The sequence below is a fragment of the Lagenorhynchus albirostris genome, chromosome 20 (assembly GCF_949774975.1).
Source record: "Lagenorhynchus albirostris chromosome 20, mLagAlb1.1, whole genome shotgun sequence".
NCBI lineage: Eukaryota > Metazoa > Chordata > Mammalia > Artiodactyla > Delphinidae > Lagenorhynchus > Lagenorhynchus albirostris.
Window position 1 is genome coordinate 40,744,439 of NC_083114.1, and position 24,770 is coordinate 40,769,208.

The 24,770-nt window shown below is 45.5% G+C and overlaps 2 protein-coding genes across 7 annotated transcripts in view; one reads left to right on the forward strand and one right to left on the reverse strand.

Moving 5' to 3' along the window:
• Nucleotides 1-24,770, reverse strand: part of STAT5B (signal transducer and activator of transcription 5B) — a 69,230-nt gene that overhangs the window by 14,816 nt on the left and 29,644 nt on the right. For 5 of the 6 annotated variants that reach the window (XR_009537647.1, XM_060134817.1, XM_060134815.1 and 2 more), the window contains exons 2-15: nucleotides 16,526-16,663; nucleotides 13,259-13,415; nucleotides 11,979-12,068; nucleotides 10,896-11,070; nucleotides 7,583-7,713; nucleotides 7,223-7,374; nucleotides 6,596-6,751; nucleotides 6,008-6,187; nucleotides 5,566-5,653; nucleotides 5,365-5,487; nucleotides 4,600-4,692; nucleotides 2,034-2,240; nucleotides 824-918; nucleotides 587-717 (exon numbers count right to left, since the gene is read on the reverse strand). Coding sequence is in view for 5 of the 6 variants with exons in the window: in XM_060134817.1 (XP_059990800.1) it covers nucleotides 587-717; nucleotides 824-918; nucleotides 2,034-2,240; nucleotides 4,600-4,692; nucleotides 5,365-5,487; nucleotides 5,566-5,653; nucleotides 6,008-6,187; nucleotides 6,596-6,751; nucleotides 7,223-7,374; nucleotides 7,583-7,713; nucleotides 10,896-11,070; nucleotides 11,979-12,068; nucleotides 13,259-13,415; nucleotides 16,526-16,653 (1,906 nt within the window). In the remaining variant the exon portion in view is untranslated. Of the gene's footprint in view, nucleotides 1-586; nucleotides 718-823; nucleotides 919-2,033; nucleotides 2,241-4,599; nucleotides 4,693-5,364; nucleotides 5,488-5,565; nucleotides 5,654-6,007; nucleotides 6,188-6,595; nucleotides 6,752-7,222; nucleotides 7,375-7,582; nucleotides 7,714-10,895; nucleotides 11,071-11,978; nucleotides 12,069-13,258; nucleotides 13,416-16,525; nucleotides 16,664-24,770 lie in introns of those variants that run through there. The other variant, XM_060134819.1, reaches the window with a different exon arrangement.
• Nucleotides 21,651-22,889, forward strand: LOC132511569 (3-hydroxyisobutyrate dehydrogenase, mitochondrial-like). The gene is given in 2 exon segments (XM_060134824.1): nucleotides 21,651-22,089; nucleotides 22,091-22,889. Coding segments are annotated over 2 exon segments (1,011 nt in total). The 5' UTR covers nucleotides 21,651-21,729; the 3' UTR covers nucleotides 22,742-22,889.

Here is a 24,770-nt window from a genome sequence, read left to right on the forward strand (position 1 = left end):
AGTCCCTGATTCCCTGTACAAAAGTATGTAAAAGAGATAGGAAGTGTGTCCATAGCCAGAGGGTGCATGGGAGTTATTAAAAGCTGTTAAAATCTTTAAGTCACAAAAAACTAGCAAGCTACTCTTGTCTTACCGTGAGGGTCAGAGGAAAAGAACTAACATTCTTGAATGGAAATGATCGATGGCAGTATCCTTATGTTAGGATAAAGGAATAATGAAAATAGCACATTATTTCCACTCTAATGACTCCAAACAACAGAGTAATTCTTTACTGAAATAAGCTCAAGGTTGAGTAATAGGAAGGCAAACATTTCAAAAGGGAAGCAGCTGAGATTTTGGACAGGATACTGCATCACGTGTAGCCATACGTCGGGTTGTACATCTGTGTTTCTCAAAATTAGTAATTGTGTTTCCCATAGTAAGATTTTACACAAGCTGCAGCTGTGTCATGGTTATACATTTCTGCTTCCCATAATTAGTACTCGTGCCCAGGAATAATAAGTACTCAATAAATTGTTAAAGTAATTTTGCAACAAAAGCACCTAACCAGAGCCAAGGTGTGTCTTAAAAAGGGAGGGGCACTCACGAGAATCAAACTTCCAAGCAATGGTGATGCCACCAATTTCAGAGTCACTGAACCTCAGCAGGAAGGTCCCGTCAGGCTTGTTAATGAGTAGGTCGTGGGCCTGTTGCTTGTTCACGAAACCCAAGATAGCCCTGGATCACAAAGGCCAAATGAGCAGAAGCAGAGTATGATGTTTTAATGCCAGAAAAAAGACCTTGCTACTACTCTACTGCTGACTTAACAAATGACGATTCTCACCCATCATTCCAATGAGGCTTGAGATGTTTTTTTAACACTTCCATCACACCGTCAAACCACTGCCAGAAAGTGTAATTCCGTCCTGGTAAATTCTCCTGGTTGGAGATACAACAATGAACACAAGAAGGCAAAAGTAACACTTGGGATATTATTACCTGTATATACTTTAACTGGAAAAATTAAATGGAAAACAACATCTACATTGTCAGAATCATACAAATATACACACCTACCTGAGTTTGACCAAACGGTCCTACAACCCAAAAACAGAATCGAGGGGAAAAGACGGAAGAAGGGGAAAACACCACAGAGCAATTACCAACACCCAGTGGACCCTGGCTACACATACTTTCCCCTGTATCTAGGCTGACTAGTCCTTTGCTGGTTTTGATGTGTGGTCTGTGACCAGCAACAGCAGCATCACCTGGGAGCTTCGGAGAAACCAGTAAATCTGAATGGGATTAGATCACACCGTGAGGCCACAGAGAACACTCCATCATACGGGTGTTACCAACAATTATCAGCAAAATGCAGTGATCTGATTCCGGTGGAAGGCAGGAGCCGTACTGTAATGGCAAAGACAGACCACCTAGGCCTCCTGCTTCCCTATCAAACCTCCTCTGACCACCAGTGAACCTGTTAGCCAGCTGGTTAGCATGCGACCATTTAAAAGAGTTCCACTCAGAGACTGTGAGATCTCTGAAGTAGGGCATGTGCGGTGAGGGTGGGGGGCGTAAGCAAAGACACGAAAGTCCAGTTTATAATCAGAGGTGTGACGGGTGACATCTGAGCTACCAGATGCTAGAGGCAAAGTTTCCTTCATCAGCGTCCTCTTTTGCAGGCTGGGGGTCCCACGGGAGCCTGATTTTGCATTACACATCAAGGAACATCAGAGAGTCAAGGGGACAGAGCCACGGAGTCTTCATCATCACGAAAGCCTTACTTCTCATGAGTTACGCTGCCGTTTACTTTGCTGTTTCCTTTACAAAGGAAGAAAATGCACTAGCCGCATGCAAGGCCCAATTTGCTGATAGAGTCAAACATAATTTTCTACGTAAAAAAGTATGTGGCTGTCCAGCTATTCAGAAGCTTCCTACTACCACGGGCACGTCGTATTAGAGACATGAGGAATGAGGGCCGAGGGCAGGGAGACTCCTGAGGGATCTGGTTTGCAGGGGCCGATCTAACTGCAGCGGGCGGCGTCCCTCACCCTGTTGAACTGGGACCAGGACACGGACATGCCGTTGTAGTCCTCGAGGTGGCTGCTACCGCTGTTGAAGAGCTTCTGCGCCAGGAACACGAGGTTCTCCTTGGTCAGGCCCCGGTTGCTCTGCACTTCGGCCTTGAATTTCATGTTGAGCGCCTCGCACAGCTGCGGCCACAGGACTTTGTCAGGCACTGCAAACGGCACCCTGCCCTGGTGGGGAGAGAAGCCAGAACCTTAGGAGAAAACAGGTGCATGATTTATTCCCTCAACCTGCAAAAGAAAAACACTCATGGCTGGATGGAGTTACACACACTTGTCTCTGAGCCTGAGGATAAACTCAAGCTTCCCTGGGGTATGCGTTTCTGTGAAATTCGGAAGGTCCCATTTTACCACCTTCACACATAACTTAGAAGGTAACCTCGGGCTATCTGTGGTGTCCTGTAAATGAGCTGCTGGACGTACAGTGCAATCCTACTTTCTTTTTTTTTTTTTAATCATTCTCTCCTCATTCCCTTATTTATTTATTTAGAATTTTATTTATTTATTTATACAGCAGGTTCTTATTAGTTATCTATTTTATACATATTAGTGTATATATGTCAATCCCAATCTCCCAATTCATCCCGCCCCCACCCCCACCCCACTTACCCCCCTCGTGGTGTCCATACGTTTGTTCTCTACATCTGTGTCCCTATTTCTGCCCAATCCTACTTTCTAACAGCCACGAAAACAAAACATGACCAAGGTCTGGCTCTGACACTCAAAGGGAGTCAAAATCTACAAGACTGGTTCTCTAGGTACAGAGAATGTGTGCATGTGTCCATAAGTGTGTGCACAAGTGTCAGCGTGTGCACAAGTGTCATCCTTGCCCTTGACCCCTTCTGCCAAGAACTCTAGCTCAAAGTGAAATAATATATATACATATATTCATATATATATATATGAATCACTTTGCTGTACACCAGAAACTAACACAGCATTGTAGATCGACTATACGTCAATAAAAAAAGTAAATAAATAAAAAAACAGCATAAGATGTACACTAGTCATTAACGTAACTAAAAATGTTAAAAATGCTTACTTATTTAGACAAGACACTTTAGGAATGACGTATCACAGGAGGTGCCAGAGTTACATGAGGAGTGGGGTCTGGGGATGCACAGGGAGGGAAGTGAGGGCAGACACGGCAATCCTATCCAGGAGGCTTATATTTTTTCAACTTTAATTTTTTCCTTGTCTTTTGATTCTCATTCATGCATTCTTTCCTATATATACACACACACACATTTCTATGCGTATATTTATTTATTTGTTTGTTTGTTTAAATGTCTAGTCAGTCAGTGAATCAGTCGTCCTCCTGTTCCAACTGATTGTTCATCCCAAATCCTCCTTCGTTTTTTGTTTTTTGTTTTTTTTTTTTTGCGGTACACGGGCCTCTCACTGCTGCGGCCCCTCCGGCTGCGGAGCACAGGCTCCGGACGCGCAAGCCCAGCGGCCACGGCCCACGGGCCCAGCCGCTCCGCGGCATGCGGGATCCTCCCAGACCGGGGCACGAACCCGTGTCCCCCGCATCGGCAGGCGGACTCTCAACCACTGCGCCACCAGGGAAGCCCCCCAAATCCTCTTTTGGATCAAGTCTTCAAGCTCCTTAGGCAGGTAGTTTTTAAAAGGAGCCTCAAACGCAGGGTTTGTAGCACAAGCATCGTAGAATTTCCGCTAAGAATCTCACCCCTACGGCAAAAATAGTGTTCTCTAAAGAGGCCTGTTGAAAATGCCAAGTTGTACTCTTCACATTAGAGCCACATTAGAGAAGGACATACTTTTATGTCCCAAATAACAAGTATAACCTTTTATCATGCTTTTGTGGACTAATCTCTACTGGAAATATGCCAACACATGGAACTCTGCCTACTGAAATGTTTTGAAAATGATCAAGCAGCACATGAGTGGTAACCAGATAGCATTTGGGTGTGTAAATCCACAGAATCGTATTTATTTCTTTACACAAAGCATCTCATTCTTCCTGAGACTTGGGATGAATCACAGAATCTAAAATTTGGAAAGGACATTAAAGCTCACCCTCAGTCATGGGAGGGAAGAGGACAGGAAGCAACTTCGAAGCTAAGTGACTTCCTGAGAGGTACAACCTCTAAAAGAAACCCGGGAGTCCCAAATTCCATTCATGGTTTCACCTACAATTCAAAATACTATTTATAGAGCACTGACTATGTGACAAGCATTCTGGGTATCCCCTAAATGAATCTTCCAAACACCACTCGGGAGCATTATTCTCCCTGTGTTGCAGACACTTATGGGAAATTTAGACTCAGAGAGGTCAAGTGAATTTCCTGTTGTCACAGAGTGAGGAAGTGGTGGAGCTTGAATTGAAACCCTGGCCTTTCTTCAAGCCCCTGCTCATTCTACTTTCCACATGCTCTCCATTCTGCCTCCCACTAAGGAAAACTGCATTTTTCTTCTATGCCTTTTGGTGGGGATAAAGAGACTTGAAAGAGATTCATGACAACAGTATCAAAATCTTGAGACCCACGGGCCCAAAGAATACACTCACAGGCTCTGCAAAAGCGTTGTCCCAGAGAACAGTGGCCGTCGCATTGTTGTCCTGGCTGCCGTGAACAATCACCACCACCGGGAGGGACAGGGTCTGAAAAAGACACAGGAGCAGGGCTGAGCTCCTGCAGCCACACGCTCCGCCCTCCTCCCCTTTTTTTCTATCACAACACGTTTATTCTCTCTACAAGTTTCAGTAAATGTCACCCTTGAATACAGAATAGGAAGGGCTCCAGGAATAATGAGACTTTGCACATTGGCACAGGCTTAGAAATTTTAGATATTTTTAAAAGAGACATTTCTGTGTGACATTTTGGTATTTAGGTATTTCTTAGATATTTCTGAAGGATGGAGTAAGTTTCTCAAAGCTAGAGGCTAAGAGAGAAAAGAGGAGAAAAATGGAGACATTTCCGGGGAAAAAGAGCAAGTAACGAATGTCTAAAATTACTACAACTGTACTCAAATCCATCCTGACTGATGTTTCTCTTGGTTCGCTTCTGCCTACATCTCCAGCTATTTCATTTCGTTATTATTTTGTTCATGGCTTAAGAGAATCTAAGAGATAGAGTCCTAAGGATGAGGTCTCCTCACTTCTGTTCATAAGTAATCTCAAGAAGATACACCTGAAACTAACACAACATTGAAAATCAACTATACTCCAATATAAAATAAAAATTAAATTAAAAAATTATCACAAGAAGATACTCTGTGATCAAAACAATTCTTTTGGGATATAAAGTACACACACACACACACACACACACACCTTGACTTGAAAAACCAGCTCATTTCCACCAACACTGAACTGTGATTCAAACAGGATTGTAAATTTTTCTTCCGTCACCGACTCCGCTCCACGACGGTCAGACCTCTTAATTCGTTTCAGGGACTGAAAAGGAGAAAAATAGAGGATAAAGCCCTCAAACAGCTAGGGAAAATTCGTTCACCCTCTTTCCCCATACCTCACCATGTTCCTGAAGTGAGCGCTGAGGGTGCACGTGGCCTGGTGATACTCCATCACACAGCAGTTGTTCAAGATCTCTCCGCTGTAATCACTGCAAATCAGACAGACAACTTTAAACCCATACAGGGTCTCAGCACACACAAGGTAGAAAACACATTGGGGGTGGGAGGAAATAAAGAAGGTTGTCAAAAACCTTAAGTCATTTAAGAGGAGATGGGGGTTCGGCTGTATAATCTATCTAAGAAATAAATGTACATAAAACACATAAGAAGTTTCCTATAGACATATCCCTACTAAATCATACTTTCTTCACAGAAGAACCCCCTTACTGCTTCTCTGAGAGCTGGAAGGGGACACAGAGCTAATGGGGCTCCTACAAAGGAACGGCCAAGCCTAGAAACTTCCGAGAAGGTGGGATCACTTTCCTATTTCGAGGGCAACGTACTTGCGGGTGTTCTCGTTCTTGAGCAGCGACTTGGCCTGCTGCTCACTGATGATGGTCGCCTTCACCTGCGGGGGGTTCATGTGCACGTTCAGCTTCCCGCCCACCAGCAGGCGCACGGTGGCTGCGAACTTGGTCTGGGTCTTCAGGACCTGAGGGGGCTGCTTCTCGATGATGAACGTGCTGCGGGGACACAAGTGACCAGGTGACGCCTCAGGGGACGGCGCTCCGGCCCCTCCCTCCGCGTGGCGAGGCCGCCTTGCGCGGGGCACGGCAGGCGAAGGAAGGGCTTGTGGCACAGCGCCCGGTCCCGGGGGGCCACTGCGAGTCGGGGGAGCTGGCAGGAGGGGAGGCAGTGAGATGAACTCAACAGCTGAAATGGGGGGAACAAGCCCATACAGTGTCCACGAGAGAAACTGGGCAAGGTGAACCGCAAGAGGCCACAGCAACAGGCGACAGAGGGGGATGGGATGAGGGTGTGAGGCACAGACGGAAGGGTTCAAGCCAGAGCGCCCCGTCTGTAAAGACCCTGCTGCCCGCGACCCAGGCCAACCGGATGGGGCCTGGGCGAGGCCAAGAGGCAGCAATCACCTGGTCACCAGGGCTGAGATGATGTCTGTGATGGTGGCGTTGACCTCAGCCAGCATCTCCTCCACGGGGCCGGGGATGGGCAGCTGCTGGCAGAGGTGCTCAGCTCTGCGGATCTGCTGCCGGTTCTGCCAGATGATCTCCGCCAACTTCTCACACCTGCACGGGAGCCCCGAGGCCAAAGGGAAGGACAAAGCCTTCAGCCCCTTCCTCCAGGCCAGAAGCCAGAAGGCTCCCAGGCTGGGGAGAAGGCCCAGACCCAGCTCCACCCCCAGGAAGCCTCGGCGCCTTAGCCGCCCGGCCTGTCCACTGAGCAGAGCACGGCTGCCCTGCCTTCCAGAAACACAAAGAAACTCCCAAGAGGAGCGACCCTGACTTGGGTCCAACCAGCCTGAGCGTCGCTCTGCACACCTGGCCCCACCCCACTCCCTCACCCAGGGACGCCCCTCCCGGGGAAGGTGGCACAGGACGGGGGCACCAAAGTCTGCATCAGGAACCAGACCACTGGTGAAATGAGACCTGTGCCCCGACAGAGGGAGCCGGCTGCTCACGGAAACACAGGAGCAGGACAGCAGCCGGTGGCGCCACGCTGAGCCCCTGCCGCCCCCGCCTGGCCTCCCACACCACTACCAGGATTGTAGCACGTCCAGGCTGCCCTCGGGGGGCCCTCCGTTCCCCGCCAGCTGCTGCCGCCGCTTCCACTGGATCAGCTCGTCATCCAGAATGACGGTCTGCTGCTTCCGCAGCAGCTGCAGGGTCTTCTGGTGCTTCTCGGCCAGCTCCTGCGGGGCGGGCGAGGGGAGCGGCCCTTCTGGGCTCTCAGAACACCCTGCAGGGCCTCCCCTCACCCCTTGCCGACCCGCTCTGCCCTGCGTGCCCACACAGGGGGGAAGGCTCTGGCCTCCTGCTCTGCTGGGTCCTGCTCTCCTCCTGGCTCTCTCCCTCCCTCAGGTCCACGCCCGGGAGGGGAGGGACGCAGAGCCCACTCACCACGCGGTACTGCTGCAGCGTCTGGGCCTCGCGCTGCAGCCAGGCCTCCAGGGACACCTGCTTCTGCTGGAGGGCCGTCTCCCGGCTCAGACGCTCCTGGGGGTTCAGCTGGGCCAGCTGGGCAAACTGAGCTGGAGGAGGGGACAGGACACCCACGACCATGACCTCCCCGGGTCCAGCTGGGAGCCCGGCAGAACTGCACTCACCTGTTCTGGAGGCAAAACCCTGGAGGGGACACAGCTGACAAGTGGCCAGTCAGGGTTCCACAGCCATGGCGCCCAAAGATGAGTGGGCTCCGTCCCCTGGCCCCCCGACTCTGAGCTCCCCTTGGGGAGTGGGGAGACGGAAGCTCGGGGTACAGCTGAGGAGGAGCCAGCCCATGGCCTCCCTGTCCACTCAGCCCTCCTCTCCCCACGTGGGGTCCGGCTTAGAGCCACCCTGCCTGGTCTGAAGTGTGTCCTCGCCGTTTAAAAGGTGGGTGAACTCGGGCAAATCACCTCACTCTCCCATGCCTCAGCTTCCCCAGGTGTAAAATGGGAGAATCACGGCACCTGCCTCAGTGGCTGCTGTGACGTTAAATAAGCAATGATGCAGAAAATACTCAGGAAGCTGCCTGGCACCATCAGCTCCAGGTGAGAGTCAGTCCTCACGGTCAGTGGGGTTACAGGACGGGATTAAAGGCTGATGGAGCAGCTCTCAGGACAAAGCCGCATCGGGAAGGCCCTGCTCCGCGGGGCTGAGCGCAGCAGCCTCTCCTCGGGGAAGCGGGGTGGGGTTTCTCCAGGTGCTGAAGGGGCCTAACATGTTTGTCCAGGTTGGGTCACTGTGAGCTCAGCAGACCAGCCGGAAGAGGGAGGGAGACAGAGCGTCCAGGGCCACTGGGGACACGAAAGCAGCAAGATTCTCTCAAGAGAGGGAGGCAGCTTCTCTCCACACCAGCTGTCAGGCATCTCATCGATGGCAGGAATAAGGTAACGAGGCCTCACTGACGAGGCCTTTTCAAAAAATCTGTTATATAATACTTAAGACCTAGGCAAGTATTGATAGAAAGGATGATACAAGGAACACCTGTGTATCAAGACGCCAGCTTAAGAAAGTAAACATTTCCACAGTTAAGCACCTGTACACCCTCCCCTGCCGGCATCCCCATCCCTCCCTCCACAGGCAATCACCATCCTAGATGCTGGCATTCCTACCCCCACCAATAGGCTTTTGGAACGTCCCACGGTCCTTACTGGGGCTGAGTCAAGAAGATGAGAGCGTCAGTCAGCAGGTCTTGGTCAAGTTCCTGGCAGGCCTCTGAGGGCCATGTCACACTGACCGAGGCCCTGCCCTACGGACGCACAAAAGCAACTAAGGACACACTAACACAACCCTAGACAGCCAGGAAGGCCCAGAACTAGAAGAGAACTTAGAAACATGGCTCTCACATGACTGCGGGGGACGGAGCAGGTAAGGAACACAGCAGAAGAATCTGGAGAGCCACCTCGGAATCCTGCCGCCCACAGGGAGGTGGTGGGGATCCCAACACCAGGCCCAGCCTCCTTATGCAAGTGACCCACTTAGGTCTCTCCTGGCAAATTGGAGAAGCTTCTGGGAAGGACGCCAGGAGACTTGAGGCAATGTCTGCTCCACTGGAGGGAGCTGAGACTTCCCTTGCACACACGGATCAGTAGTCTGTGTTTCTGATGGGTGCACTTGATCAATGAGACTGAACTGACATTGCACGATGGGGACAAACCCAAACCAGAATTGAAACCCAACCTCACAAGTAGGGAACATAAAACCCCAGAACAGGATCATCAATATTGTCAACCAGTCAACGGCCTTGGGTAGAAATAATAGCCTGAAATGTCCCGCTCCCTAATGTAGCAGGAGGGCCTTCCTTTCTTTCGGGTCAGTCTGGGATGGATTCAGATCTGAAGAAGAGCTGCTAGAATTGTCTTCCCAACATTTACTCAACACCTGCTACGATTTGGGCTGTGCTAATCTCAGGGTACAGAGATAAAAGACATAGTTCCTTCTCAACAAATTTATATTCTACTGGGGAGGACAGAGTTAATAAATAGTATTAATACAGTTCTAAAATGGAGCCCACAGGCACGGCAGTAGAGGAACACCTGGTATGTGTACGCATGTGTATTTTCATGGCTGGTTGATTGAGCTAAAGCTTCTCTGAGATTTTGAACTGGGCATGCAACCAGGGAGAGGAAACTACAGGTACACCTCATCTTACTGTGCTGCAATATACTGCACTTCACAGGTACTGCATTTTTACTTTTTTAAATAAATTGAAGGCTTTTAGCGACCCTGTGTCGAGCAAGTCTACTGGCTGCCATTGTCCCAACAGCATTTGCTTGTTTCTTGTCTCTGTGTCACACTTTGGTAATCCTCACAGTATTTCAAACTTTTTCATTATTGCTATATTTGTGATGGTGATCTTTGATATTACTACTACAGCTTGCTGAAGGCTCAGATGGTTAGCATTTTTTAGCAATAAAATATTTTTAAATTAAGGTATGCACATTTTTTTAGACATAATGCTATTGCACACTCAGACTACAGTCTAGATAAACATAACTTTTATATGCACTGGGAAACCAAAAAATTCATGTGACTTGCTTTATTGCAATATTCACTTTATTTTAGTGGTTATGGAATCAAACCCTTGGCATCTCCAAAGCATGCCTGTGTTAAAGTCACCCTGCCAAATTCTATAAGGTCAATAGGGGGCGCTCGTGGGGCTCCACACCCTCCAGACTGAATTCTGACTCTGTACCCAAGTGCCAGCAGGATTTACCGCAGCCAGGGGAGCCCTTGTCTGTAAGGGCTAACTGAGATGCACTAGTTGCTCTGCCCCAGGACGGCCTCTCTGAATAACCACACAGAACAACATTAAAAGGCTGTAAAACACAGCCCGCCGTGGCCCTAATACCCTCCCTGCTTAAAAAGGTTAACATTTCAATAAAGCATCCCTTACAAAATGTCTGCCACATAAAGTACTGTCTGCTACTGTTTCCTTAGTCCGTGTGCTCCTTCCCACAAGAGGAAATGTCTTCGCTCACAGCCCAGGAGCTCCTTGGATATGGGTAGTCAGAGTGAGACCCCAAGCTCTCCAAGGGCCAGCGCCTGTCTTCTTCCCTTCCAAAGCCTCAGCCTCCTGCACTGCCTTCAATGCAAATGATTCTCTGCTACTCCAGAGAGAGGTAAACGCTTCTAAATGGAGAACTGGTTCTCTTCCAACCCGACCAGCTTCTTTCTAGTCCTCATTCCCGTCCCCCAGACACACGCTGCCCTCCCACACCAGCCTCACCCTGGATCCTCAGGCTCTCTTGATACTGGATGATGAAGTACTCTTGAGTCTGCTGCAGCTTCTTCAGCTCATTCTCTGTGTCTTGCGTGACCAGTCGCAGCTCCTCAAATGTCTGGTTTATCTGAAGGTGTTTCTGGGACATGGCATCAGCGAGACTTCCAGCCGGAGAATTACCCTGGAGACAGATCAGGGAGAAAGTGTGGGCAGCAGTGAGCTGGGCAGGAGGATGGGAGAAAGCCTTAGGCCATAGTCCCAAGGAAAGGGCGATGCTCGCATTATAACTGGGCTGAGATGCCAAAAGCTAAACTTCCAGTCAGAGAATTGCAAGTGTTACTTGTGAGAGTTGGGGTAGAGTGGGGAAAGAGGAGCAACAGAAGACCTGGCAGACTACGGCATCTTCATGAAGTACTGCAGAAAGCTTCTGACCTCCACCAGAGTATCCCACCCAGGGTCCATCTGGGTTCTCTCTGGAGAGACTAGAACTCAACATGTCCCAGGAGTTACCTGGGTTTTCCTACTAATGATGATGACCCCTCATTTCACAGTCACTCATTGACCCAATGCCACCTGTGCTAGGTGCTGGGGACACAGTGGGGGACAAGGCTGTGGGAACACACATCATCTGCGTCCTCCCTCAAGACCTTCTTGTGACTGAGGGAAGAGGGTGAACCACTCACAGGCGGTGTCCTGGAGACCCCAAATGAAGTGACAGGGGGGGTATCCACAAGGGCTTTGTGGATCCAGCCACTGAACTGCCCTGGTTGGGGGGTTGGGGGGTGAGCAGAGGCTGTTCTTAAGTAACCTCACCTGAATATAAGCACGCCTCTCCTCAAATATAGTTCAGTTGGGGTAAAATTATTTTGCACTTGTTCACACTGCTTTGTGGTTGCGATCTCATCAAGGTTACAAGTCAGTTAAGATCAGAGACCAGGCTTCTATTTCCTTTGGGCTTCTTAGGACAATGCTCTGTTTATAGTGACACCAACAGATGCACACCGAGTCATCTTGACAAAGCTGGGTCCAGAAAGAGCTGGGCAAGAAAGGACATCCCAATGCCTCTCCCCAAACCCATGGGACACTCACATTGTTGGCTTCTCGGACCAGCCTCTGTTCATTGTACAGAATATGGCGGATGCAGCGGACCAGCTCCATGGGGCAGCGATCGTATGTGTTCTGAAAGAATCCAAGAGCAAACATCACTTTGTTCCACTCCATGCTATGGGGCCGAACTGTACCTCAGAGCAGGGGGCCAGATCATAAGATTACACAATGGTGTAATCATGAGAAAAGCTACTCCTCCAATGCCAACGGGGACAAGAAAAGCACATTGTGGGAAACCCAATTACAGGAAGAAGGTAAAATTATTCTATTTATTGCATCTTAATTTGCTTAAAGTAAGGGCACCATGCTTGGAAACAGAATACATTTTAAAGAGGCCATATTAGAGGAGAAACTGGACACCACCTTGACTGGGCAATCAAAATTACTACCACCAGTGAGGATAAGATGGACGTTGTACGCCTCTGGATGTGATACCCTGAGAAAGACACAACGCTACTTATTTAGAATTCTGATCAGTGGTGTGTAACCTGAATCTAATCATGAGGAAACTTCATACAAACCCCAAATAAGGTCCATTTTGTACTTAAGAAATGGAGGAGCTGAATTATTTTAAAATGTCAGTGTAATGAAGGACAAAGAAAGATTGACAAATGGTTCCATATGAAAGGAGATTAAAGAGACATGACAACTAGACGCAACATGTGATCTTGAACAGAATCCTGGGCTGGAGGGGAAAAAACTGCCCTAAACGACATCAGTAAGTCAGTGGACAAAATGGAAATAAAGGTATAAGATTACCTAAAAGTGTTGTATTGATGTTACATTTGCGGAAGTTGATAACTGTACTATAACTACATAAGAGCAGATGCATATTCTTAGAAAACGCACACTGGAGTACTTAGGGACAAAGGGACGTGATGCATGTAACTTACTCTCAAGCGATGAAAATATGTGCGAGTGTGTGTGTGCATGCGCGTACATGCACATGTTAACGACAGGTGAGTCTGAGTGTAGGTAGGGGTTAGTATCAATCTCATAATTGTCTATACATTTGAAATTATTTTCAAATAAAGAGTTTAAAAAAGGCAGCTACAACCACAAAGCCAAACAATAAGAACTTTATACATGTCACACGTGACTCAACAACCTTGGGTTAAAGAAGAAAAAGAAAATCTCTGAATGCAGGAAGAACCCCTGCAGGGAAGAGAATGAAGTGTGGCCTGGCGCTCACATCCACCTGGAGCTGCGTGGCCTGGAGCTCATGCCCGCCTGGAGCCTCGAGGCCCCAAGATCACACCCACCTGGAGCTGCGTGGCGTAGTGCCCCAGCTTGATCTTCAGTAAGAACCCATCTTCCCCCACTTGGTGCTCTGCCTTCTTCTGCAGCTCCTGCACCAGGCCCTCCAGGAGCTGGGTGGCCTTAATGTTCTCCTGTGGATTATCAAGATCTATTGAGTCCCTAGGGGAAAGAAATTACATACATATGTATACATACATGCACACAGCCTGTATAAATGCAGCCTCAACGCATCACACCTTTTCTTTGGCTACAGTAGTTTCTTTATAATGCTCACTGCAAATTTTAGGAAACAGTCCAATCCAAATTGACTAGATACCTACATTAACCTATTCCTAATCCACTAATGACCTAAGTGGGATGTATAGTATATTTTCTTTTCTTTTTTCTTTGCAATGTACTGCTCTTTCTCCTACTGACTTGCTCTGGTGCTTATGCTATTTGCTTCTAGGAATGAAGGGAAAAGGAAAGTGCTTTGTGTACTCTAAAGGAAATAGGGACTCTGATAATTTCCTATTTATAGTTACCCCCTCATGGGTGTAAGGGGGCACAGGGTCAAGAACGCTCTACGTGTTTTTTCCAGCCTCGACTTGTTCTACGTCTTGCTAATTTCACATAGAGTCTTTCTTAAGTAAAGGCAGGTGAGTCAACATTTATCATTACTTCTAAGAAGCCCTAGAAATGGGATATTAAGACAGAAGATGCCTACAAGTATTTACACAAGTCAAACATTTACATCAATAGTTGCAGATTTGGGACATGTAGGCAACATTAACTCCTCCAATGAACCACAGAAGTCACTAACAGGGCTTCGTATTAATTCAGAGCCACTTAACTGTTGACAGGGGTTGGGTGGTCTCCCTCCCTCCCTTTCTTCCCCCACTCTTCCCCTCATCCCTGACTCTCTTTCTTTTTTTGTGCGATACACGGGCCTCTCACTGCTGTGGCCTCTCCCCTTGCGGAGCACAGGCTCCGTACGCACAGGCTCAGCGGCCATGGCTCATGGGCCCAGCCGCTCCGCGGCATGTGGGATCTTCCCGGACCGGGGCACGAACCCGCGTCCCCTGCATCGGCAGGCGGACTCTCAACCACTGCGCCACCAGGGAAGCCCCTCTCTTTCTTTTTTTAAACTACTTAGGTAACAATTGCTATTGGGCAGTACTAAATTACTTAACTCGGCTCACTGAAGAAAACTAACAGTTGTAAGGTTGAAATAACATTCATTACTGCTGGTGGGTCTGGAGCCAAACAAGAGACCTGGTGATAGCTAAGCAGCTCTGTCATCTCTACACAGCCCTGAAGTCATTAGCAACTAATTTCTAATGGGGGCACAAACAGGTATACCAAAACACTGACACATTACTTCATCAAATAATATGCTCGAATCTGCACTTTTGAGAAGGCAGTGGAGAAAGCCAAATTTCAAATATGTGTGTGCTGTGTACTAAATATGTCTGAATAAACGCCTGGAAGGAATGAAGGCAGCCCTGCACCTCTGTTTCGACTGGCAATAATGCTCCACTCTTAAGAAGCGACAGTCTCTGAGCACAACTCATGGAAATCAAGTACTACTGGTTCTCGTACTTCAAAACTTAACTCTCTGCCATATATATATATATATGGATATATATATTGAATACATATATATATGAACTTTCTTAGTTTAAATGTGAAGAACTGAAGATGTTTTAATTAAAATCTTTATATTCTTAAAACCAAAACGGAATAAAACTCAGGTTTTCCTTGATATCAACATAAGTCTCTTAACATTTGTTCAGTAAGAAGACTGCATGGGAAATTTACTAAATGAAATTTTAGATCAACAGAAACCTCCTACTAATGTTTTTCTGAACTCTCCAAATCTTTAACAGAAAATGAAAATGAAATGGAAAAGCACTAAACGAGGTACAGTTGACATGCTCATAGTTAGCTCCTTTTTTTCTCAATTACATGAGGCTGAGTTCTGGTTTTTTTTAATTGCCTAGAAAATTGCCCTCCTTTGGTGCCCTCCAGCTTTTGAACAGAAATCTGCTACTAACACACAACTGCAATTATTCAGAGGCAACATTATCGATGGGTTTACAGCTCGCCTCAAATAGTAACATAAAGGCTGGTTTCTCCAGGGCTCTGTCAATGAGGACCCCTGCTCTCCTGGCCATGACGGTGAAGGCCTGAAGTATCTGATGAATACCACAGATCAGACTGAGACTGGTAACGAACCAACACCTGCCCAGGCCCTGAGCAGAACAGCAGACAGCCTGCTGCCTGGTGTGCAATAACGCTGTTGATTCAAAAGCTCTGTTGTCAGTCTACTGCACTGTACTAATTCTGAAAGAATTTAAAAACAATTTTCCCCCTGGGTATATAAACAGTAATTTGGGAAATAAGAAAAATAAACATGGTTGTTAAATCTGCGACTAAGACATAATTATTGTTAACATTTTGGTGTATTGTCTTTTAGTCTTTACCTATATATATATATATAAACACATACATTTGAAAATACCAAAGTCACCATTGTTAAACTTGTTAACAATACACTTTATTAAATTGTATGCATATGCATACCTTATCTGCCCCATTAAACACTAAATTCTTTGTGGACAAGGGCTTCAACGTTTTCTATGAACTCTACTAACTACAACACTGCTAGGCACTCACGACATATTTGCTAACTGTTTTTTATTAGCAGCAATATTTTAATGCTTTTAGCCAAAATTTACTATTAAAGGAAACAAATCCTATTTTTTAAAATCCCAATAGCCATTCCATCTTCTTAATCTTTAAGATGGAATTAAATACCTTTTCATGGGTCACATAATTTTCTTTATAAATGTACAACTTTTAGAGTATTCACTATGTTGTCTTTCCAATCAAACTTCAATATGGGGCTTCCCCGGTGGCACAGTAGTTAAGAATCCACTTGCCAATGCAGGGGACATGGGTTTGAGCCCTGGTCCGGGAAGATCCCACATGCTGCAGAGCAACTAATCCCGTGTGCCACAACTACTGAGCCCGAGTGCCACAACTACTGAAGCCCGTGAGCCTAGAGCCCGTGCTCCGCAGCAAGAGAAGCCACTGCAATGAGAAGCCCATGCGCTGCAATGAAGAGTAGCCCCCGCTCCCCGCAAATAGAGAAAGCCCATGCGCAGCAACGAAGACCCAACGCAGCCAAAAATAAATAGATAAAATAAATAAATTTATATATAAAACAAAAACTTCAATATGCTTGTGCTTCACAAAATATGATGGAAAAAACTTTGTTCACTTACCAAGCTTGGCTTTCAATCCACTGGGATAAGTAATGCCGCACCTCAATGGGGAAATGCTGACCATACAATGCTTGCATCTGATGAAGGGCATCTCCTTGGAGCTGCTGGGCTTGTATCCACACAGCCATGGTTTACAATCTGTTAAACAATCAGTGGTTTGGATGAGCTTTTTTTCTTCCCCTTTTAAATCCATCAGAGTAAATACTCGATTATAAAGGCCAGAGATAAATGCATTTAAGCCCTTTTTGATAGACTAAAGATCAGTGTTCTTGAACTGAATTTTAGCTTCAAAATGTTTTCAAAATTCAGTGTGGCCATGGAAAGGTATATAACTGTGTCTATGAAGCTCTGACTATAAAATGTACTGAAGTCCTATAAGCAAAAGTACAAACCCAGCATTAAGGGAAGAACTGCCTATAGCTTTGATATCACAGACATGTTCTTTCTTTTACATGTATTCCAAACTTGAAGCCACAGTAAGCAGCAGTTCAACAGTAATGATAAATAAGCAGCACGGACGGGGATTTTGTAGAAAATCACTTGTTTTAGATTTGGTATTTTGACTTTTAAGAAATGCAGTAAACGTATTGCCATTTTAAAAAAGGCCCAGTAAAAGAAAAGCGATAATATCTAAAGCACGGATGGAACTCTATGTATTATCACGATTTACCTGAGCAGTAATTGTTTGCACATAAAGGGCACAGATTTATTTGGAAAAATAACCCCAAGGTTCACCTTCTGATTTACTGCTTAGGAATTTACAAAGCAATGTTGTTAAAATTATAGCATTTAAAAATCTTTCAGACATAAAAACAACACATTCCAGCTAAGAGTTAGAAGCAAGAACCATTATATTGCAATGGTGAGTAGGTTTTTAAAACACACTGTTGATTTCACAAAAAGTTTTATAAAAATATAAAACTACCATGATGCCTTCTCAGACTCACCTAATAATTTTTTTTTTTTTTTTGCGGTACTCGGGCCTCTCACTGTTGTGGCCTCTCCCGTTGCGGAGCACAGGCTCCGGGCACGCAGGCGCAGCGGCCATGGCTCACGGGCCCAGCCGCTCCGCGGCATGTGGGATCTTCCCGGACCGGGGCACGAACCCGTGTCCCCTGCATCGGCAGGCGGACTCTCAACCACTGCGCCACCAGGGAAGCCGAAGAATTTTTTTTTTTAATTTATTTTTTTTATTTTTGGCCGTGTTGGGTCTTCGTTGCTGCGCGCGGGCTTTCTCTCGTTGCAGTGAGTGGGGGCTACTCTTCCTTGCTGTGCAGGGGCTTCTCACCACAGTGGCCTCTCCTGTTGCGGAGCATGGGCTCTAGGCACGCGGGGTTCAGTAGTTGTGGCTCGCGGGCTCTAGAGCACAGGCTCAGTAGCTGTGGCGCACGGGCTTAGTTGCTCCACGGCATGTGGGATCTTCCCGGACCAGGGCTCGAACCCGTGTCCCCTGCATTGGCAGGCGGATTCTTAACCACTGCACCACCAGGGAAGCCCTCACCTAAGAATTTTTAATTCATTTGGCAGAAACTCTCTGGGATTAACCAGATTGTGACAGCAACAGTACTTTCATGTACACAAAGGGGACTAAAACGGAATCTTGCTCTAACACTGTGGAAGTAGTATAAGGCAGGGATATCTTGAATCCCATCCAAAACTATCTGGCTACTGATCTGCACGATTCTCCTAAGAACTGTGTTATAGTCAGGGTACGGTGAATTAGACCTTGATTTTGTTGAATACCAGAGACCATGCAAGTGTGTTAGGAAACAAAAATCCCTTCTCTGTTAGTTGTAGTTGTCTGATCGCATAACACAGAGCTATTTATGGGACAAGTTAGTTAGCCAACAATGAGGTGTGGGGTGGGTGCCAGTTACCTATTTTAGATTTGTGCAAGGCTGGAGAACACTTGAGCAGTGTACAATTTACGGCTTTTGAGCATTAAGGCTGGGATCACTGTAAGATCACCCAGGACATCAAATTTCATGGCTGAGGGTTTCCTAGGAGAAAGACTGGGATAAAAGAGCTCTCTCCAGAAGTAATCCCACATTACAATCAAATATGTGGAAGACATTTAATTGTACAACATAATTTCTAATCAAATGACTCATATCATATCCCAAGATTTTGGAAAATTGGAAGCGATACCAAAGCATGTTTTCTGGACAAAAGGTAAAGGGATGGATGGGATGGATGAAGGTGCTCTGGCAAGAATGATCAAGGAGTGAAGAAAAGAATTCAGGTAGTATTAATCTCTTTTAGTGGTAAGGAATTGGAAAGAAGCAGGACCTCGCCATAGCTCTCGTAAAGAATATGTAAATGATACCAACAGATACGAAAATTATCTTGCATCCTGCATTCATTAACCGAATTGACCCAAGAGACAGAAGGAAGATTGTGGGGAAATGTTTATCTTCAAAGAGACTCCTCAGTCTACCCAAATAAAATAGTATTCTGTTCACTCCCTATCGTCTCAGTCTGCTTTATTTTTCTTGGTATCATTTATCACTTCCTGACATTTATCACATATTTGTTTAATGACCTCCCACTAGGGTGAAATCACCACGAACACAATGACTTTGTTTTGTTTTCTGCTCTTTCTCTTGTCCTAAAACAGTGCCCCGCACATAAGCATTCAGTAAATTTTTTGTTGTTGCATGAATAAATGTATATACACAATTTAGTCAAATCTATCAGCTCTTCTCAAAGTCATCATGGAACAAGATATCAGTATGAAACACCAAGTCAAGAAAATGATACAGGTTTTATAATTTGGGTGAGTCAATGGTCTATCTGTCCCTTAATCACATATGGCACAATTTGAAATTTTAAAATAATTAATTAATTTTTGGCTGCATTGGGTCTTTGTTGCTATGTGCGGGCTTTCTTTTTAGTTGCAGCAAGCGGGGGCTACTCTTCGTTGCAGTACGCAGGCTTCTCATTGCGGTGGCTTCTCTTGTTGCAGAGCATGCGCTTCAGTAGTTGTGGCACATGGGCTCAGTATCTGTGGCACATAGGCTCAGTAGTTGTGGCTCGCGGGTTCTAGAGAGCAGGCTCAGTAGTCATGGTGCACGGGCTTGTTGCTCCACAGCATGTGGGATCTTCCCAGACCAGGGCTTGAACCTGTATCCCCTGCACTAGCAGGCGGATTCTTAACCACTGCGCCACCAGGGAAGCCCACAATTTGTAATTTTCCCTTTTAGTTTTTCTTAATTTGTGTTTGTCTGTTTCCCCACTGAATGAGAACAGTAAGTGAGGGAGCATGTTTATTCACCACTGTGTCTCGAGCACCTGTTATGGTGGCATGCCATGTAAGTATAACTTTATACTTAAATATTGGCTGAGTGAATGAATACACACCAAATATTTGGTAAATATTTCATATGTTATGCTGTCTGAGCATAATTCCAGGAGTCTATTATTGTTTTAAGAAAGAAATACTATGGTGATATGCCACATAGGTAGGAGTATTATATAAACGTCACACTGTTTTGTCAAGTTGTATATTAGTTCTTAGTTTTTATAAAAGAGTAGAATGCTAAGCTCTTAGAAGTTTTCAGAATATTTTTTATGGTTCTAAATATGAACATGCCATAATAGTTATTTTCTAAAATGTCATTTGAAGGATAATAGCAGGCAAATATAAGGTGGTAAGCGCCTTATTTTGATAAATACAGTATAATTTCACTACAAAAAATGCTTTGATAGAGCTGGAAAGTAGATTTTGCCTACCAATGGTCAAAAATGTAAAATAAAAATACACTGAACAGTACAGAATCATTTTTATTTGACTTTTAAACTAAGAGTAATATACACATGGAATATGAGATGACCTACTGAGATTATCATGCAACGATTTAAAACATGCAGTTTAGAAAAAAACTACTTCCCCCCACTGACTGTATCAATAAAACCTAGGATCTAAGTAGTGCTTTTCTTCATACACGTCAAAACTTCACACGTGTCCTACACACATGATTAGGCAAAGCCTACACCTGGTATCCGCTGACTCCCTGTCCTTTCCCACTAGTACATCCAGCCACCCCACACGCAGTGAACGCGTGTCTGTCCTCAGTACACGCTCTCTTGTGCTTATTTACGGGCACCTCCATCTTCAATGCGTGATGTTCTGACAAGGGAAGTGGTTTGTATCTTTGGTAAATCATCACAGGGGCTTCTTTAAAGACTGGGAAATGGATTCACAATCTTATTTTTAGCCAAAGATGAGAACTATTTGAGCTTTGTTAGTTGCATTCTTACTGTTCGTAAGCATTCCAAACAACCCCAAACCACCTTGGACGCAGAATCTTGTACTTTCTGAAAGCATAAGGTAACTACATTGACCTCATATATCTGGATATATCCTAGGAGTCCCAAATAAAGCAGACCCTCAGGCATTTGAAAAAAAGGGTTTCAAAGTCTAATAGCTCATAATGTTACAGGCTTATTGCAAACCGCAGAAATGAGTACCTGTTAAATAAATGATATGAGTGGGTGAGATTTAACGATAATTTTGTCCCAATAATAAATACCTTTTTATTAGATGCTTTCCCTTTTAGAAGTAAAATATAAACCTTTGTTTAAAAAAAAAAAAAACTCACTCTGAAGACTTCTAGAATGTTGTGGCTCAAGTAATGCTATCGTTAACCTGTCAAGGAGGAAATGCAGAGGACAGGACAACACAAGGTTCCCAAAGCATACCTGCCACCTGCAAGAATGAATTCTAGCTTGCGGTGGGAGTAGGGAGTTTCAAATGTGTACAGGGATTTGGTCTGCTGGATTCATGTATATAATTTAGAGCGTTTTATAATTCCTATTCTCCATCCCATCACCACTGCCAAAGACTCTAAAATGGGGTTCAAGTTCTGGAGATAATGGCAAACTCTCCTAAACAGAGCTTTACAAAATATTTAACCTCTTAAACCTCTCTGGGCCTCAGTTTCTTTATTTGTAAAATGGGAATAATAATTCTTATGTCTCTCAGGGGGCTGCTATAAGAATGAGTTAACATGGGTAAATGCTTAAAATGGTGCCTGGCTCATAGTAAATGCTCAATCTTATTCTGACTTCTTAAAAAATATATAGTTTTGGCGCATGCGGCCCCACGCCGCAGCCGACCCCGCCCGCCGCACCACGCACCCCAGCAGTCAGTGGGTGAGCTGGGAGCCGTGGAGGTCACCGTGGGGAGGCGGGGCAGGGGCAGCATGGCAGCCTCCTTACGGCTCCGTGGAGCCGCCTCCGGCCTCCGGTACTGGAGCCGCCGGCAGCAACCGGCAGTGGTCAGCCTTGCAGCGCTGTGTTCTAGGTCAATGGCTTCTAAGACTCCAGTTGGATTCACTGGAGTAGGCAACATGGGGAATCCAATGGCAAAAAATCTCATGAAACATGGCTATCCACTCATTATTTATGATGTGTTCCCTGATGCATGCAAAGAGTTTCTAGATGCAGGTGAACAGGTAGTGTCTTCCCCAGCAGATGTAGCTGAAAAAGCTGACAGAATTATTACAATGTTGCCCACCAGCATCAATGCAATAGAAGCTTATTCTGGAGCAAATGGAATTCTAAAAAAAAGTGAAGAAAGGCTCACTATTAATAGGTTCCAGTACTATTGATCCTATGGTTTCGAAAGAATTGGCCAAAGAAGCTGAGAAAATGGGAGCCGTTTTCACGGATGCCCCTGTTTCTGGTGGTGTGGGAGCTGCTCGGCCTGGGAACCTCACGTTTATGGTGGGAGGAGTCGAAGAAGAATTTGCTGCTGCCCCAGAGCTTCTGGGGTGCATGGGCTCCAATGTGGTGCCTTGTGGAGCCGTCGGGACCGGGCAGGCTGCGAAGATCTGCAACAACTTGCCGTTAGCTCTGAGTATGACCAGAACTGCTGAAGCTATGAATCTGGGAATCAGGTTACGGCTTGACCCAAAACTCCTGGCTAAAATCCTAAATATGAGCTCAGGACGATGCTGGTCAAGTGACACCTATAATCCTGTACCTGGGGTGATGGATGGAGTTCCCTCAGCTAGTAACTATCAGGGTGGATTTGGAACAACACTCATGGCGAAGGATCTGGGATTAGCACAAGACTCTGCTACCAGCACGAAGAGCCCAATCCTTCTGGGCAGTCAGGCCCATCAGATCTACAGGATGATGTGTGCGAAGGGCTACTCCAAAAAAGACTTCTCATCCGTGTTCCAGTTTCTACGAGAGGAGGAGACGTTCTGAGTTTGCCCTTTGGCTGTGGACACTGTTGGGAACCAAACTCTGTCTTGGAGCCTCTTATAGCTCACTCCACAAGTAAATGGGCTCAATCAAAGGTCACCTGTCTGCTTTTGTTTGTCTAGTTCACAATAAACCCTGGGATTTTTCACCTTTTTTTGTTGTTGTTGTTACGCGGGTCTCTCACTGTTGTGGCCTCTTCCGTTGCAGAGCACAGGCCCCGGACGCGCAGGATCAGGGGCCATGGCTCACGGGCCCAGCCGCTCCACGGCATGTGGGATCTTCCCGGACCGGGGCACGAACCCGCGTCCCCTGCATCGGCAGGCAGACTCTCAACCACTGCGCCACCAGGGAAGCCCTTTTCACCCATTTTTAACTGCTTATCTTTTTCTCTATTTAGCAAGCACATATTATCTGGTTTTCTTTTTTTCCTGCAAGCCACTGACGGTCTCTGCTAGCTAGCTGACTGACCTTTTCCAGAAGTTTGATTCCTGACCATCATTAGCTAAAACATTGCCTATTTCAATCAGGATACTATTTACTCCACTTTACAAATAAAACCAAATTTTTTTTCCACAGGATAAAGCCTCTCCTGGAGGAAAGAAAAGAAATCGGTGTGAGGAAAGGAGTTAGAGAAAGGGGAAGTACAGTGAATGACTCCCTGTGTCCCTCAGAAAGTTTGTCCTGTTAACCCAGTGGTGGTATTCTTGCATTCTGAGGTTACCGGTTTATTTTCCAGAACTTGATAAAGCAAGAGAACTCCTTGCTGCCTGCTGTGTAATTTGGACTCTGTTACATTACCTTGGTGTGCCCCTCTTGTAATAACTCCCAATACTCAACAAACTTATTTTTTATATTTTTGCTTCCTTGTACATTCTTACTACATATTTTTTGACTTCAAAAGAATGACATCTTTAGAACTGTTTCAGAGCCTACGATGATATGTGCTTTAGATAATTATTATATTATCCTAAATATAACCATATTATTTTGAATTCAAATAAATTTCTATGCTGGTAAAAAATATATATATATTTTTTTATTTAAAAAATTTTTTTGGCCACACAGTGCAGCTTGTGGGATCTTAGTTCCCCAACCAGGGACTGAACGCCGGGCCCTCAGCAGTTAAGAGTGCAGAGTTCTAACCACCAGACCACCAGGGAATTCCCTAACTTTTACAACCTGAAACTTACAAAGGTGGCTTCCTTCTCCCCACCTCCAATTTTAACTCACTTCAATTAAGTACCTTCCCAAAGTCAATGTTCCACAAAGAGCTCTTGCTATCTTTCTCCTTAACCAATATCCTGCACATAAACTTTACCTTCCTGTTATAAGCTGGTATTCTCATTTCTTAATCAATTTCACTGGCACCAGGACTCCCACAGGTGAGACCTGATGGAGGCTGGTGGAAAGGCACTGGGAAGACTGTTCCCTCACCTCTGAACGAGGGAATTAAGAATTGTGAAGGGTGGTGTAAGGAGAGCAAGGCTGCCATAAGTATTCTAAACTCCAAAAAGAAAACATCCATTCTGATGTGCTCTTCTGGCAGCCAGGAGCTAAGCCTTTTCCTATTCTTTCCAAGGATGCACCTGACTCCAACTAATTAAAGTATGAATTATTAGCAACAAATATTTTGATTCATCTAATAAATTCCAGAAATAAGAATGAAAACTGATTTAAAATAACATTTATTAGTGTTAGTAGCCACCATCCAGATTTATCATTTAATATCATTTACTGAACACTCGCTATATTATTTTATAACAATGAGTACTTTTATGAGTCTACCATTTAACCCTCACAAAAACCCTATGAGGTAGCGCTATTATTACTCCCACTTTACAGATGAGGAAATTGAGGCTCAGCAAATTAAACAGGATTGTAAAATGGTGTAACAATTTTGGAAAACCATCTGAAGGTTCTTCAAAAGGTTAAACATGGAGTTACTATATGACCCAACAGTTCCACGCCTAGGTATATGCTTAAGAGAATTGAAAAATATATGTCCACAAAAACCTGTACACAGATGTTCATA